Genomic DNA, 16,178 nt, shown 5'->3' with positions numbered 1-16,178 from the left:
CAACAGTACTTAAACCGCTCTGCTTGCAGCTCCACAGTAGGCACTAGCCCAAAGTCCGACCTACCACGAAAACGGCCAAAGGAGCCAAGCAGCATTGCAAAAGCAACTCTGGGTGCACCGAGTTACTTGCTTGCCTTTCATTTGCTGCATCTCCACGACAGGATTGGCAACATTTAACACACAAATGATGGTTAAAAATCTCCAGGTTGCCAATGTGACAACTTTCTGCTACAGCTAGTGCAAATGGAAACTTTTGCAACTAGTCTGGGCATTTTTTTGGCACTGCACGGCACAATTTCAAATGTCACGAGTTTGGGTCACAAATACGCAATCCTATCAAACAACGCAATTTGTGGTGCTGTCATACCCCTGCAATGAGCAGCAACAAAACAAGCGCTATTGGTTGGCTAAGCACTGAAACACAGCGGGAGTCATGGAGTTTACCTGGCTTGGCTAAAATTTTAGGCTTACTTCTTGGTGCAATGCTGACAGAGGCACACTTTGCAGCTGAAGCAACAAGGACAGCGAAAGGAAAATCCTTTCACACAAATAGTCTCTCCTGGAAGGCCATTAAGTGTTTTGCAAGAGACAGCACTACGCTCTTGGGTATACAAAATTGTTTGCCAAGAATACCATACGAGGGCTTATGATGCAAACACCAGGAAGCAGTAGAAAACGTGTATGCTGCCATGAGGGGCACTGGCCAAAACTCAGTGCCAAGTTTGAAGCCTAACTACAATGAAATTCTAGACCATATAAAAGGCCTAGTTCCAGACTGACGGAATAGAGGACAGCCATCGTGCGGAACTTCATATTTTGTTTCAGCATAACCTTTCTCTGCGGTGCTGTACCTTCACAAGGAAATGCAAGGAATATGGGGTTTTAAGTGTCAAAACCATGATTTGGTTTAGACCACCTGGGATTCTTTAACATGCTTTTGCATTTCAACCTCATTGCAATGCGGCCACCTTGGCCAGGATTAGATCTTGCAACTTTGTGCTTAGCAGGCCAACACAATCGCCACTCTAGCAACCATGGCAGGTGGATCAAGAACATCTTTAACTAAGGCTCAAAGATATTGCACGAGAAAAAGAAAAAATTGCAGCAAATGTGATGATGGGGTCCTAAATTACGAGACTATACTTTCTCTTGTAGTTCACTTTGGTTACAACTGCAATCCGTTAAATTTTTTTTTTTTTTTACAAAACAGACTAGAAAGCAGGAAGGAGTGAGGATGGAAAGCTTTTATTTTTATACTAATGACCATTACACCAATATAAAAATTCACACTGTGAAAAGGAGGAGGTCATTTCTTTCTCAGTATTTTTTTTTATAAATCAAAACAAAACAATGGGAAAGAAAGGACTTCGGAAAAACAGAAATGCCACTTTTTTTTTCTTCCCGCAGAAGTGTGCAAGGCGAAATATTTGTCAAATTTACACTGCAATGGGACAAATGACATGTTTAGGTGATAGGTTGTGGGGACCAGTGCTTTATAATTCCCACAAGGGATAGGCCAATGAAAAAAAGGAAACAAAACAACTTCCCAGCAACACTGCTTATAGTAGCTCTGCAGTACAACTAAATATGTGGACTCCCCAACGAGTCCTTGTACATGACAATGTCCCATGCTTGTCCTGGTTTGGTAGCAGGCACACCTGCCCGTCTCAAAGAGTTGTAACTCATGGAATGGAAAACCCTCCTTGCAGGTACTAGTGGAGCCACGCTTCCCAGTTCAGGGCTGCTGTAGCAACCGTAACCCCCCAAAAGCAAGAACAAGCCAATAGCATTGAATGTCACAACAGACCGATACCTTTAACATCTGCTGTAGACAATAGCTTACAAAAATAAGTAGCAAGCTAGATGCTCACTTGCCTATGTCCAGACAGGCTAATGCTACCAAACCAAAACCAAGTGGCCCAATTCTGCCTTTCCTTCCTTTATACCGTATATACTCGTGTAAGGGCCGCCCTCGTGTAAGGGCCGCACCCCAACTTTGAAAGCGGATATTTCGAAAAAAAAAAAACAAAAGTTCAAAATGTCCCGCCAGAAAAGTGTAGTTAGTTCATTTACAGCCAGATGGCGCTGCACGCTTTTCCGCTTTTATTCTACTTCCGCCGACGCGCCGACCACGCTGTTGACAGCGCGCCGCCATATTTGCCTTGTGCGGCCTCTTTGTTGGCATCGTTCCTAGCATCGTGTCGATACGTTGGCAGCGCGACTTCAGATCGGTGTCGTCGGTGTCACTTTGTTGGTTGTAGTGAACCCTGCAGAAGCCAGCGCACGTGACGGACGATGGGCCGGCATCTGAGATCATTCACTGCAGCATTTAAGCTGCAAGTGATTGACTATGCCGAGGAGCACGGGAAGCGGGAAGCTGGACGAAAGTACGACGTCGATGAGAAGCGCGTGCGTTACTGGATGAATCAGAAAGATGCCCTCGCCGCTACTAACAGGAGCCGAAAGGCGTTTCGCGGGAAAAAGTGCAAGTACCCGCAACTCGAAAGCGAGCTCGTCAACTACGTCGTCGACACACGAAGGGACGGCTACGCCGTATCGACTGACATGATACGCGTCAAAGCCCTCAGCATCGCTCGCCACATGGAAATACCCCCGGCACAATTCAAGGCAAGTCGGGGCTGGGCTACGCGGTTTATGAACCGTAACCAGCTTTCTATTCGGCGCCGAACGACGATTTGCCAAAAACTGCCGCGCGAGTACGAAGACCACGTCATTAAGTTTCATCGCTTCGTGAATGCTCTCAGGAGGGAGCATGAATACGACCTGTCCCAAATTGGGAATGCGGACCAGACACCTGTGTGGTTCGATGCACCGGAAAGCACCACAGTGGATTTAAAAGGTGCGAAAAGTGTGTCTGTGCGCACGACTGGTGCAGAACGCCAAAGGTGCACTGTGATGTTGTGCATCACGGCAGACGGCAGGAGGCTTCCGCCGTACGTCGTATTTAAAAGGAAGACTCTCCCAAAAGAGAAGTTCCCTCAGGGAATCGTCGTACGTGCGCAAGAGAAGGGCTGGATGTCCGAGGAACTGGTCGTTGACTGGATTAAGACCGTCTGGGCAAACAGACCTGGAGGGCTGTTACAACGGAAAGCCCTCCTTGTTTTGGACAGCTTTAGGGGCCACTTGACCGACCGCGTCAAGAACCGAGTTGCCGCAACTCGTACGGACTTGGCCGTCATTCCCGGTGGCCTGACGAGTGTGCTGCAGCCGCTCGACGTATGCGTCAACAGACCATTCAAAGTGGAATTTCGCCGATGTTACTCTGAATGGATGGCTGGAGGCGTCCACGAGAAGACCCCTACAGGACGGCTGAAGCGGGCGTCGCTCCAACAGGTGTGTGAATGGATTTTGAATGCGTGGCGTGCCATGTCAGTAGAAGTAGTTGCTAAAAGCTTCAAGGTAACGGGAATTTCGAACTCCATGAACGGCACCGAAGATGACCGTCTCTGGGAAGACGCGGACGCCGAGGCGAGCTCCTCCGAGAACGAGGACAGCGAAATGGAATCCGAATAAAAACATTTCTGGCATGTCATTTGTGACTCTTGCACTCTGCTACTGTTGCATAAACAGTACAGACCTTTGGCCTGTACTGCCTGTACTAAATCGGCCTGATTCGTGTAAGGGCCGCACCTAGCAAAATTTTCGAAGAAAAAGTGCGGCCCTTACACGAGTATATACGGTAATGGCAGAACAGAAAGAGCAACTTATTGACAAAGAGAAAAACAGTTAAAAAAAAAAAAAACGCTTAGACAAAGTTATGGAATTCTATGCACATGTGGTAAAAAAAGAGGGGAAAGAAAAACAAAACAAAGGAAACAACAAATGCTCTTTCTGGGACTCGAAGTCAGAGAAGAGAGGTCTGGCGGTGGTTGGTGGTGGTGGCGGTAGAGAAGGTAATGCATGCAGGTGTCACTTGTGTATTATGTGTGTAAATGTGTTTTCACACAGCGCGTATGCCCACCTCATCTTGCCCCCGCATCTGAGTAATATTGGTTGTGGTGTGTGTGTGTAGTGTCAGGCCCCCCTTCCCCACAGGGTGAAGAGATGAATGACTCAATGAATGAAGGCGGCAGGAGAGCGCTGTCTCCCCCTCCACGAGCCAGATGGCAGCACAGCTGTCCTCCCCTTTTGCCCCCTTCGACCCCCTGATGCGCACTTCCCAGGCTCAGTCGTCCCCGTCACCACCTTCCCCTTCCAGGTCCCCTGCAATAAAAATAGGAGAAAAATGAGGATTATTGGAAGGAAGATTATTGGAAGAAAATCTAGCCCATACAAGGAATTGAACCCAAGCCTGCAGCATGTTAAGTGAGCACCCATCCTCACCTTCACCCCCAGGATTCATACAGAACATTTGACTGAAAATTCAAGAATTCAAGGTTGCCAAAGGCTAAATTTCAAGAAGGGAAAAGAAACCTTATTCTCAGACGATCTATTCTGAAAATGATTTACGAGCATTTTTGCAAGTGGGATGGACGAACCAAACCACCCCTTATAGGCTGGTCGAACTCGCCTCGGCACTCGCTCGGCCCAACCTGCTGGCCTTACACGAGCTGATGAGCGAGTTTGCAAGGGCAATAATTGATATAACAAAGTAATGTATCTAAGGAGTCATTTCGGCTACTCTTCAACTTCGTTATAATGAAGTTGGAGTCTATTTCACCAGTCCCATGAAGCTGAATTATTAGAAGTGAATGCGTATGTGTACAGCACTTTTCACTGTCAGTGATTAAGAAGGAATTGCCAGTGCTACTTGTGTGGTGGCAGTTAAATTAGGAATGGTATCACTTACCACCGTCATCCTCCCCCTCGTCATCTTCATCGTCCTCATCTCCGTCACCTTCCTCTTCTACGACCACTACTGCATCCCCACCCTCCTCTTCATCACTGCAATACAGAAGCAACGATCAAACAGCCCCAAAGGCACAGCAGATTACAGGAAATGCCTGTGGAGGACAGGCAAGACAGCAAATGCAACCACATGCTTAATCATTTTCAAGTTTGATTTTTATACACAAAAATACTTCACATTCCCAGATGGCATGTGTAAAGTACATTATTCGAGCATCCTCTGAAAAGTTCCTGCAATTGAAGAGCTACAGGCATCTTGAGAATGAAGCATTTGAAGCAAGAGGAACACTCAATGCACAAATGTGTCAGGGAAAGTTGTGGGCAGCAGTCAAGACAATTAATGAAAGGAATGACTAAAAAGGCAGCAAGACGAGCTCCATAACAATCTAAGACATGCACTCACCTCTCGTCTTCATCACCCTCGAGTCCATTTTCGACTTCAATGTCTGGAACAAGGAAGTACTGAAGGGGGTTCGGCCACATATCGTCCTTGATCACCTGCACAGGATACACAACAATATTGGCATACCTGCGAACCTGCACCTTATCAATATCACAATTCACAGGGACCTTGAATGACATTAACCTATCTGTCACCCAAGTTTACCATATTTGACCTCTGTTGTGAACTTGTTTATGGCACTTGAGGTGGTGGCCAATGCATGGGTTGCTGAATTTCAGTCGTGATTGAGTACTGGGGCAGAATTGGGTGCCCAAAATTGATCGTCCGCCAAATACCCTCAATTCACGCACAACGGTTTCAATACCACCCAGTAGAATGGGCATGAGGAAATATTTGGCGTCCCTGTAATTGCCAAATGACACCCGTTTCCTAGGACAATCACTTTCAAAGATGCAATCACTCCCACAGGGGTTTGCATGGCACAGCATTGGACTCGTCTACAGGTACGTGTTCCAACAAACACTAGCAACGGCATGCTCGGCACTGCAGAAACTATCTTGCTTGAACACTGATTCGTCCAGTGCTGATGCATGTGAAATCTCACTTCCATTTTGCGGTGTGTTTCCTGCCTGTGCTGTCTACTCGCACCGAAATTCTCACAAAAGAAAATTGTTCTGCATTCCTCGTCGCTTTTCATGATTGCGACTTTTTACAGTAAATGACCAGGAGAAAGCACACTGCTGTGTCATCTGTCATAACCAACTCATGGTCTCAGTGTCTGAAAACACTGGTGAGCAGAAAAATGTGAATGTGTAACCTGGATAGTAGCAGCACATTCTGAGGACAGCACCATGGGACACAATCGAGGTAGCTGCCTAGGAGTATTTATACAGCATAAAAGCAAACCAGAACAGTGAGCCGTGGCACAGAGTGCTAGCTGCGGATTCACAAGTAAGCCAATGTTTCTACTGCAGCTGTTCACCTCCGTAAATCTCTGGGATGCAGATTTCTCGCCGAGCCGCAGATACTGCACTAGGTACGCAAAAACTTCCAAAAATGTTGGTTAAGACATGCAGACGTGCCCCGACGAGTTACTAACACAGGCAGCTGTAAACAAAATAGCAAGCACCATGAATGCCTACACTTGGGAAAGAATGAAGGGAGCATACCTCGGCAATGTCATCGGCAGACGCATCCCCGTGGTCGGTGAACCAGTTGAAGAAGGTGCGCGGCTGCTCGTGCGCCCTCTTGCGACTGCTCTTCATCTGCGACTGCCGCTGCTTGTGCCGCTTGGTCAAGTCCATGTCCTCCTTCCACTTGATTGGCGTAGACTGGGACGCTGGGTCCCCTAAAACCACACATTCAAAGGGTGAGCAGTTCACCATCGTCGGCCCATCCCCTTCCCATTTCGAAAGGGTCATAGGACTGGAGAAAAGTTTTAGTTTCATTCAGGGAGCTTTACATGCCAAAACCAGTCTGATTGAGGCGCTCTAGCAGTGCATTCTGACCAACTGAGGTCCTTTAACATGCACGCAATACTTGGTACGGTGTATTTGTGTTCCACCCTTGATCTCAACAATGCAACACCACGGCCACTGAGCTACCACAAGCGAGACTGGAAAAAAATAAGATGACTCGCTGACCAATTTACTCATGTTATTTTAAGGCATTAATTGCAAATGCAAACCATGTGTGTCAGGTAGACAAAGTGGGTGCAAACACAATAGCAATGGTTAGAGGAGCATTCCCAGTGTACAAAAATCTAACACTGCACTACTCAAATCATTCAGTATACGACTTGAATTGCACTATTACTATTCCAAATATTCAAGCCCCCGAAAATTCCTGCCGTCGGACGTTTATAGTCAGCCTCTCCACAGTACAGCCCTGTTATGCGGCAAAGCACAGAGGATGCATTGCAGTAAAGCACATTTGCCATGCAGTGAAGCCTATCAAAAAAAGTATAACGCATTCACTGTCATTGTGTCACTACTGGTGCTTATGGCTACCAGACACTATCAGCATAAATACCCGCACTGTACTGCCTCTTCATGCATCTGGACAACAGCCACCAGGTGGAAACCTTTGTCTGCCACTAATCTGGCTAAGTACTTAAAAACAATTTCAAAAGTACAAATTTAAACAAGGAGGAAGCTTGGCAGTGTTCTTAGGCCCTCACTCTAAACAGCTGTGTACCACCAGGATGATTCAATGGCAAATTAGGTTAAAACCCTGGCTTTGGAAGAAGCAAGAAAAATTTGAACGCCAAGGAACTAGTTTTCTTTTCCAACAGCGGCTCATGAAGAGGCTCAATCCCCACCAACACCGTGGAAAGACTGATAAGATCAACCTGAAGCAATTTTCACTTCCACAACAAGCACAGGTTGAAAGACATCTGCATGGTGAAATTTTAGGCCAATGAGTAGACCGGTTGTGTGTATGGTGGTGCGTGCATGGGGCCCATTTCTGGCTTGACTTGCAAAAAAAAGATACCCGCCAATACTGGACACTAGTGTGCGAGTAAGAAGCTCTTTTGGGTGTCTGAAGGAACTGTGACATGCAGGAGAGTATTGCTGCTCACCAAACATGTCGAGCTGATATCTTTCGTTATGGCAACATTAAATAAACTGCAGTTGTGATACTGTCAAGCAAAAGTGTTGCACTCAAGCATTTTGTTGACCACAAAGCATAATTTCCCTGTACTTAGTCTTACACACCTGTGGATGGTGAAAAAAAGTTAGATTTTTTTTTTGCACAAGCAATAGTACTCATATTTGATATTACTACATATTAAAAGTGATCTGCCTTACAGAGCACCGCCTATTACTGCTGGGGCTGCAGTACATTTCAGCACAACATAAAACAAAGGAAGTAACTTAGCCCATTTCTCCCAAACAGTGTTACGTACAACTGGCAACCTGTGCAAGGGAAAAATGCATTAAAAGAAATGCCACTAAGCCATTGCTGCTCTTTCCCCTATCATCAAACTGGTCTTACACACAAGAAATAAAGAAAATGACATCTAGTTACAAAAACTGATGGTAGCGCTAAAAAGGAACGGACACACGAAGAAAAAACGACACGACGACGAGTCGTCGTGTCGTTTTTTCTTCGTGTGTCCGTTCCTTTTTAGCGCTACCATCAGTTTTAAAGAATGCATCACCAACTAGCCCAGCACCAAGTTTTATTGTAGTTACAAAAGGTAAAAGTTACACAACCAATCCCAAAGCTTGCACAAAGGAATAGCAGTTACAATGGCACTCAGGATTTCATGCTCACTCCCTCACACATGTGACAATGTGTGTTAAAGTGCTTTACTATACCACCTACCACTGTGCTAAATGAGAAAATTTCTGCACGTGCTTTGTAAAACCCTGACAAGATAATGTGTCCAACAGGCATGTAGCAACACAAATGAGGATGAAGCACCAGCACAGGGTGCAATATCCAAGAGGATGGTTGCAAATATTTATGTGTGCAACACCATAAATAGAGCCAAGGCTATTGGCATTGGCACTGAGTGCTCTGGTTGCAACCGAAAATTACTCTGGCATTTCTTTGATTACCACTGCAGACACTTGCAAATTAGGGACATGACCATAATCGAAAATCATTGTTTGAAACACACATTCAGTTTGCATTGCTTTGCCTCACACGACTGGCCTAGGCTGCAGCAACGAGGCAAAACTGAACTCATACTGAACGTGTGTTTCAAACAACGATCTCCGATAGCGCCCAATGTCACTTGAACATATGATACTTGTGCACCTTAACCCTTTCCCCACAGAAAAAAAGGACATTTTCTTTCACTCAGATTGTAGAGCTTTTTTTTGCATAAAGCTGCACCATTATCTCACTTCAGTTGGGTTCCATTTATTTCACAAATTGCAGAAGAAAGGTTGAAGATTGCTTCACTGCATGGCCCTATTGTCTTGCAAGGAAGCCTTTTGCAGGGCTCGATACACTATGAAAAAGAGAATACGAAGAAAAGGCCTATGGGTGCAAAAACATGTACATGAATAGTGGCTACTTTTCCGCAGCTCCTAAAGTAGTTAGGCAGTCTTCGTACGGTAGGCGCAGCACAGAGGCCAACTCCACACTATTCAGACTCCCCAGATGAGAACATCTCCCTTTCCGTTTCCATGCAGAACTTTACAGAGCTGTTGTCTGATGAAGAGCCGTCAAAATACATTTACGTGAGCTTCGACTGCTTCGTTTAAAGGAGGCTACCATGCTATATGCAGGGCTGTCAGAGGCAGCAATATACTGAAAGGCGAGACAAATGGCAGTGTGGACATCTAGATGCAACAGGATGAGTGGTCATCATGCGTTACACTGGTGCAAATTTTATGACTATACTCATTAACGGGAGGTAAAAGGTTTGAGCACTGCCGATGTTATTAACATGCTCCAATCCACTAAGATTGGGGGTAGTGCTGATAGCACCTGAGAATAGCAAGGTTGGGCTTTGCTCTTGATGCTAGATAAGGCTTACTTAGGGCAAATGATCGCTTAGCTTAATTCTTGCAATTAATAAAGAAACCAGTGAAAAAATAAGCTTGTGCGCTGCTTGCCTGAAGAATAAAAATACCAACTCACACAGAAAACCATTCAATAACTACGAGAAGCCCGCTCCTGCAGAAATTGCAGCAGCCACTGCAAAATGAGAAATGGAGAGCAGGCAGATAGCGGGCAATGACATAATGAAAGGTGTTGGAAATTCACGCCGTTACATTGCTTTACGCTTTAGCAGCAGACTACACAAGCGCCAACGGAGTAAATTCACACAACCAAGTCCATTTTAAGTGTTCTCCATTATAAAAAAGGAACTCTGGGCTCATACCCTGTCAAACAAAACCTTACAATGCTGATGTGAACCAACTTACCAGAAGAACCAAGGTGGAACTCCTTGATGAGCACATCGTTCTCAAAGTAAGGATTCTCATCGAAGTAGAACTTGATCCTGTAGCCAGACTTGATGTCCTCAAACTCTTCCACCTCAAGCTTAGACAGGAAGTGCAAGCTCTCTTCCTCCTCTTCATCAAGGATGGCGGAGATCTGTGGATGGTTCACAAACTGCGCGTGCACAATGCTCCGTCAAGGAATCAACAGCAGTGCAGTCCACATACATGGGTGCCCAAGGCATCCTTAAGATCAAAAACGCAATGTGCCTGCCCATATGCTTTGAGTGGTGGTGCAGGATTCTGATGGCACCAGCAATGGATAGTGGACTTAATATTCAGCTACAACTGCCCCTAACATTGCAATTTTGCAAAGTAGTTGGAACATTTTTGACTGTTTCAATAACTGCAGCTTTTACCACTGTATAGTAAAAAGTACATACCAAAAATTCAAAATTTTAAGCCGTGTTCTTAGATAAGACGGTTCATGATTTGAATATTGTAACAGCGCTAACACATGCAGCCACAAAGTAACAAGGACGAGACACAAGCACTTGTGTCTTGTCCTTGCTACTTTGTGGATGCATGTGATAGCACTGTTACAATATTCGAATCAAGTATGCAACAACTCACACAGAAAGAAGTTTTAACAAACCTGTTCAGTAGGTGCCAAAAGCATTCAGATATTCACAAAAATAACCTATTCGGAAAGTACTGCGGTTGCAGAGAAAATGTTTGCTCTTTGAAGTTATTCCTGGGGAGTTGTCCTAAACCACTCTTGGTGTGCAATCCAAGCTTATTTTGTTTACATAACCTTTTGAATACCCTTTCTTTCACTCGTCTTTATCTTGCTCCTTTTAGTAGACGCATGAAAGTGCGTATCCTAGCATATCTTGCTTGGTCCATCCTGTCAGCACAGCATCACAAAACACACTTAGATCGACACTAAGGGGCCCAAACTTGCCTTTTGGCATTATTCCATCATCATAGAAATTGTATCATAAACATCTCCTTTCACTATGGATGCTCTAGCAAATGGTTTATGGGCACCTACAACAAATGAAGTATTCATGCAGAAAATATCACGACTATTATGACATCTGTGGGGTGTATATGGTACTGAAAACTTTGAAGCAACTGCAGAAATTTATATTTTTAACTATTTATACAAGACATTTATGCATTTTTAAATCAATAATAAAGCCAACACCACAGCTCGTCGTACAAACTTGTGTAGAGAGCTGTTGGGATGTAACAGGGAGGGGTACGTTTGGCACCGTCTTTAGTTTACCTTCCGGTGCACATCAGAAGATGTGCACTGTGTGCTTCCTCATGCTGCAACCTTCTTTGGCTGTGCCGTGGGAATGGCACGAATTCAAAAAACAATCCTACGCTCCTCTTCTGGCTATTCTGATGCTTACTTTCCATGTTGTGATGTCAACAGGGTTAAAAGCTGTCGGTTGGTCACTTGTCGAGGAACGACAGCACCAATATGGCAAGAGCCAACCGTGCTCCGAGAACAGAGGGTTACTTCGCCCACTGCGCACCACCAAGCCCTTTATGACGCTTTCATTTAGTCAGCCTTAAGTGGAAAGAAACTAAGGGTGCACAATGGAGGAGCCTTTCTTCTGGCGTGTGGATGCAAGCAGCAGCTTTCGCGTTCCCTGCAGTCGTGCAAGAGATGGGAGGCAAGTGTGCTGTGCTGGCTGCATGAACTTCAGCCCTCACCAACTGAACACAGTTTGAGCCAATGCCAATCGTGTTCAGCCGAGGTTAAGCCTATGTGTCACAGTCGCATAGTTCATGCATCTGCTGCTGGCGGACTCAAACAACTGACCTGAAGCTAATTAAGCCATCAGGATGAAGAAAGCTTGTTCCGTAGTTCCAATTTGGCCATACGTATTTGAAATAATTCATTTCGTACAGTGCACAGACAAAAAGTGAGATGCGACAACATGGAGCAGCATTGACATCGGTATGTTGGCATTTCCAACGGAAAACTGCCCGCAGCACGCCGCATATTGTCATGCCGATTCATTATTTGGCTTCCGAGGTGCACTGCTTGCCTCGTGTCCCAAATGGACAGCAAGCGTAGGCCCCTTCGATACAGCAGCGTAAACAATCACCTCGTGCAGCTGCCAACGGAGTCTATACTGGAATCGGCGTTTCCGCAAGAAAACTGTGACCTCTAAGTGAATGATCATACGTGCAAAGTCCTCATTTATGTCCACTTTACAGAACATATTGAGTGCATAAAGAGAATATGAAGAATGATAAGTAGGCAGCACAACGCTCCCATACTACAGTCTCCCACTCGTTTTCGAAGGTGCGTGGTCGCTCATATCAGCGCGATTCAGAGTGATGCAACGGTGCTTACATGCACAAAAAATCTGCCATGTTCGGACATTAACGTCAACGATGAGCGGCTACTATATCTCAAGCAAACGACGAGTGGTCGCTGCACCTGCCGATGTAAACAAATGCACCCTTCGGTGCTTTGAACTGTCAGCGGCGTTTTTTCGAGATACAAGTGCGGAAAGTCGTGCTTCACATCTTGCAGTGAGCATGTGAAGAGTTTCCCTGAAAAGGGTAGAACACCTGAAATAGCAAGCAGCACATTAAAATCAGTGGTTTGAGCTACCCTTGGTCTTCATGTTCAGCATCATATGTAGCACATGGGCGATGGATGGCTCATGTGGTGGCAGGCCGAAATGCAAATGGCAATGCATGGCTATCGAATTCGCCAGAATTATATCTGTCAATATTTGACAGATCCGAAGAGCTGGTGCAGCTGACATTGTCACCCGAATATCCAGTGCGGTCACGATTCAGCCGAGTGTCTGCTCTTTGCTGGCAGCTGGTGAGACCTGCATGCCTTGCGCGCTCTCCCCAGATGACACACACGAGATATCGCAAGAAGAGGTTCGCTCGGCTGCTTGGTCAGGTTTCGATTTTGTTTGTTGCTTATGTAAAATTATTTTCGAATTTGCAAAACAATTCTACTATGAGACCTGCGACAGGGGGGTCTCGCGAAACTAAGCATGGCATTACCTTGACATGGCCAAAAAAGTCGCTGGAGTTGCACTTTAAGGGAATCTGTCAGGGGGCACTAGATAAGTTAAAATACCCTACAACAAGGTAAGGGAACCTACCAAAAGCTCCGCATTTCATCACCAAACCCAAGAAAAAATATGTGGTTGAAGATGTACATTTGTTGCGGTGATAAGTAGGAACAGTTGTTTCATTGTGTAATTGCACATAAATGACAGCTGCTGGAAGACCTCTAGAGGTGGTACAAATGGCTACATATAAGCCAACTTGTTAGTGTTGTCTTATGTGTTAGCTACTCATTAACACTGCTGCCAAAGTCTACAAAGTTCGGGAGGGCTCGCAAAGAAAGGTTTGTGTAAGATGTTTTCCTATATTAAGAACCAGCAGCAGAAACAATTTACGAAGCAATATCAAGGCTCCAAGATCCTTTATGTGCATTGGCTTTGCCAGTGGGAGGAGCTTTCACAATGCTTTTCAAAACAGGGCTAGTATCTATCCACTCCACCATGGAAATCTACACATTAAGAGGTAAGCACAAGTCCTGCATATCTGAGAACACAGGTGAAAACCTTCCAGAAATTAAAAATTAATGCAAGTGTATTGCTGTGTGCATGTTTTGTTAGCAATTATGTAAATAAGAGATCAGCCAGTTTGTCTTTAGATAATTTACATGAGAAGAGCAAAAAACATCCATTGCTTACAAATAAATTATTTGATCAGGAATTCCATCAGTTCCAGCATAAATGTTACTTTGTCTTGTAATGGAGAGATATTGACTAAACAGCTTTTAGGAAAAGTTTGCATCTGCAGACTATACACTATCTGCAGCCCTTATCTTAAAGCTGCAAAATCATCTGCATCTTACACCCATTCTTAAAATTTACGTTTCTTAGGATTTTAGTCTGAATGTCCAGTCACAGTAATCCTACTTCGCTACTCCTGTCCTATATGTGATGATCACTATGTTTGTAATGAGTTTTCCATAAGCATTGAAAAATGCTCCGGCAACAGGCATAAAAAAATGTTACAAAAAATGAATAAATGCACTAGCTGGCAACTTGGAACCATTGACAAACACCGAATTTGAACACAATTGTTGCCCAAACTAACCAGCAGTAACATGTTATCACATATGACTACCACACGTTCATATATTACACCACCGTGAAATTGAGCAAGTCCACGCCTGCAGCGACTTAACATTCGCCTCCAACTGTTATAAAGGACGACCCATCACGTCAACTGAATGCCGAACGAGTTGAATTTCCCTGTCGAATTCGGCAGGTTTCGCGTATTAGTCGCAGTTCGCTCCAAAATTGGCTACTCCGATTAGCGCGTCTGGCAACATTGCGGCCAGACCACGCGCTCGTCACGAGTGCCCTCGCGACGTTCTCCACAATTCACCGCAACCGCTGCAGACACATCCTGCAGTTAGAGACTACGTGGCTGAATGCGCAAGAAATATCGAACAGCACAAGTACAGAAATAAAGGCAGTTCCGCCAAAGGCGTGAACAGACCATACCGTTAAATCGCGACACACAACGTGGACGAGACGGCATGCTAAGTACTTCACGGCGGTGAGCAGCGCATCCCGAACACGCGGTACCGCACACTACAGCAACCCGACATCGCGTTTTAGGCCGCCGCCATGGCGCGAAACAACAAACGCTGTACCTCCGGCGGCAGACAACAAATAAATAAAAAATGACTAAAAGATCGTTCAATTCGAAGGGTGGCACCGGTGAATAGAACGCAGAAGCGCGGCCCGCTCTTCTAGACAGCGTCAACCACCCCCTGCATCCCATCTCCAGACCTCGAAAATCGCATTACATTTCGTTGAGAAATCTGCTAAAGTGATTGGAACATGGATCGCGCTACACTGTGCTTACGCTACGTATACGCTTACGGCACGGAGAACATGCCAACACGTCGTTATTAGCAAGTGCGCAAAGCAATCCACGCTGCCAGCACACCAAAGCGTGCACCCCCCCGTACAAAAACATGGACGTCGCTGGCACGTTAGGCTTAGCGGCTGAAAACAAACGAATCCACCACGAAATATTCTCGACGAGCAGCAATGCTACGATTCCGCTGCGGAAAGAAGGTTTCCAGATCACCACAGACAACTAGAGAACGAACGGCTGCGCATTTTACTATCAGAAGCCGAACAATTTGAGTCCCCTTTCGCGTCTCGACGCCGGCTACCGGGCAGCGCAGGGCATTGGCGGGAAGACTGGTAACACGTTTCACGCAAATACAAGTTGGACTCGCAAACGATGAGCACTCCAACACCTCGTGCGCAACAAAAACACGCAGGCACGTTGCCGATAAAAACGACGTTCCCGACACCTTATTACTTAACCCCGCGCGCGAAAACGTGCATCGAACAAAGCATGTGCCAGCGCAGGCAGCGACCGGGTGCACCATATTAGGCTTACCACTCGAGCAAATCTCGCATGCAAAGTCACATTTACCAGGAAAGGATACGGCTGTCACCCAGAAATTCGGAATCTTCTTGATTAAGTCATTCCTCTTCTCGAAGAACGGTTTCCTCAACTTGTTGTACTTCTGTTCCACCTTCAAGATCTCCTCGCTGGCTTTCTCGTTGAGCGCGTCTATCTCATTCTGACAGGCGTCGATTTCTTCCAGCGCCTTCTGCGTCTCAGCGTCGTAATCCCTGCTCTCGTCGCCGTCGCCCGACGCCGCGGACCCTTCAGCTTTCTTCGCCTTCTTCGGTGCCGGCGCGCTGGTAGACATCGTGAACGGTGGCCCGCGTCTACGACAAATCACACAAATTCGGGCTCCACACTGCTCAGCTTCGACGAGTCTCGCAAGAGAAGACTGACTCCCCAGTGCGCATGCGTGAAGTCAAATCAGCCCCGTATGCAAGGCGTGTTCCCATTCGCTCCGCGGTCCGTCTAACGTGTAGTATCATTGGCTCGCTGGATAAACG

General features: G+C 45.8%; 1 protein-coding gene across 1 annotated transcript; it reads right to left on the bottom strand.

The window, feature by feature from the left end:
* Window positions 1-1,229: 1,229 nt before the first annotated feature.
* Window positions 1,230-16,106, bottom strand: Set (NAP domain-containing protein SET). Its single transcript, XM_070538931.1, has 6 exons — window positions 15,713-16,106; window positions 10,159-10,348; window positions 6,442-6,620; window positions 5,273-5,367; window positions 4,811-4,905; window positions 1,230-4,224 (listed from the first exon to the last, which is right to left on the bottom strand). The coding sequence occupies exons 1-6, from the start codon at window positions 15,980-15,982 to the stop codon at window positions 4,187-4,189; spliced, it is 867 nt and encodes a 288-aa protein (XP_070395032.1). The 5' UTR covers window positions 15,983-16,106; the 3' UTR covers window positions 1,230-4,186.
* Window positions 16,107-16,178: the final 72 nt, after the last annotated feature.

The sequence above is a fragment of the Dermacentor albipictus genome, chromosome 5 (assembly GCF_038994185.2).
Source record: "Dermacentor albipictus isolate Rhodes 1998 colony chromosome 5, USDA_Dalb.pri_finalv2, whole genome shotgun sequence".
Classification (NCBI taxonomy): domain Eukaryota; kingdom Metazoa; phylum Arthropoda; class Arachnida; order Ixodida; family Ixodidae; genus Dermacentor; species Dermacentor albipictus.
The sequence above is the reverse complement of the archived record's forward strand: the minus strand, read 5'-3'. Positions and strand labels throughout refer to the sequence as shown.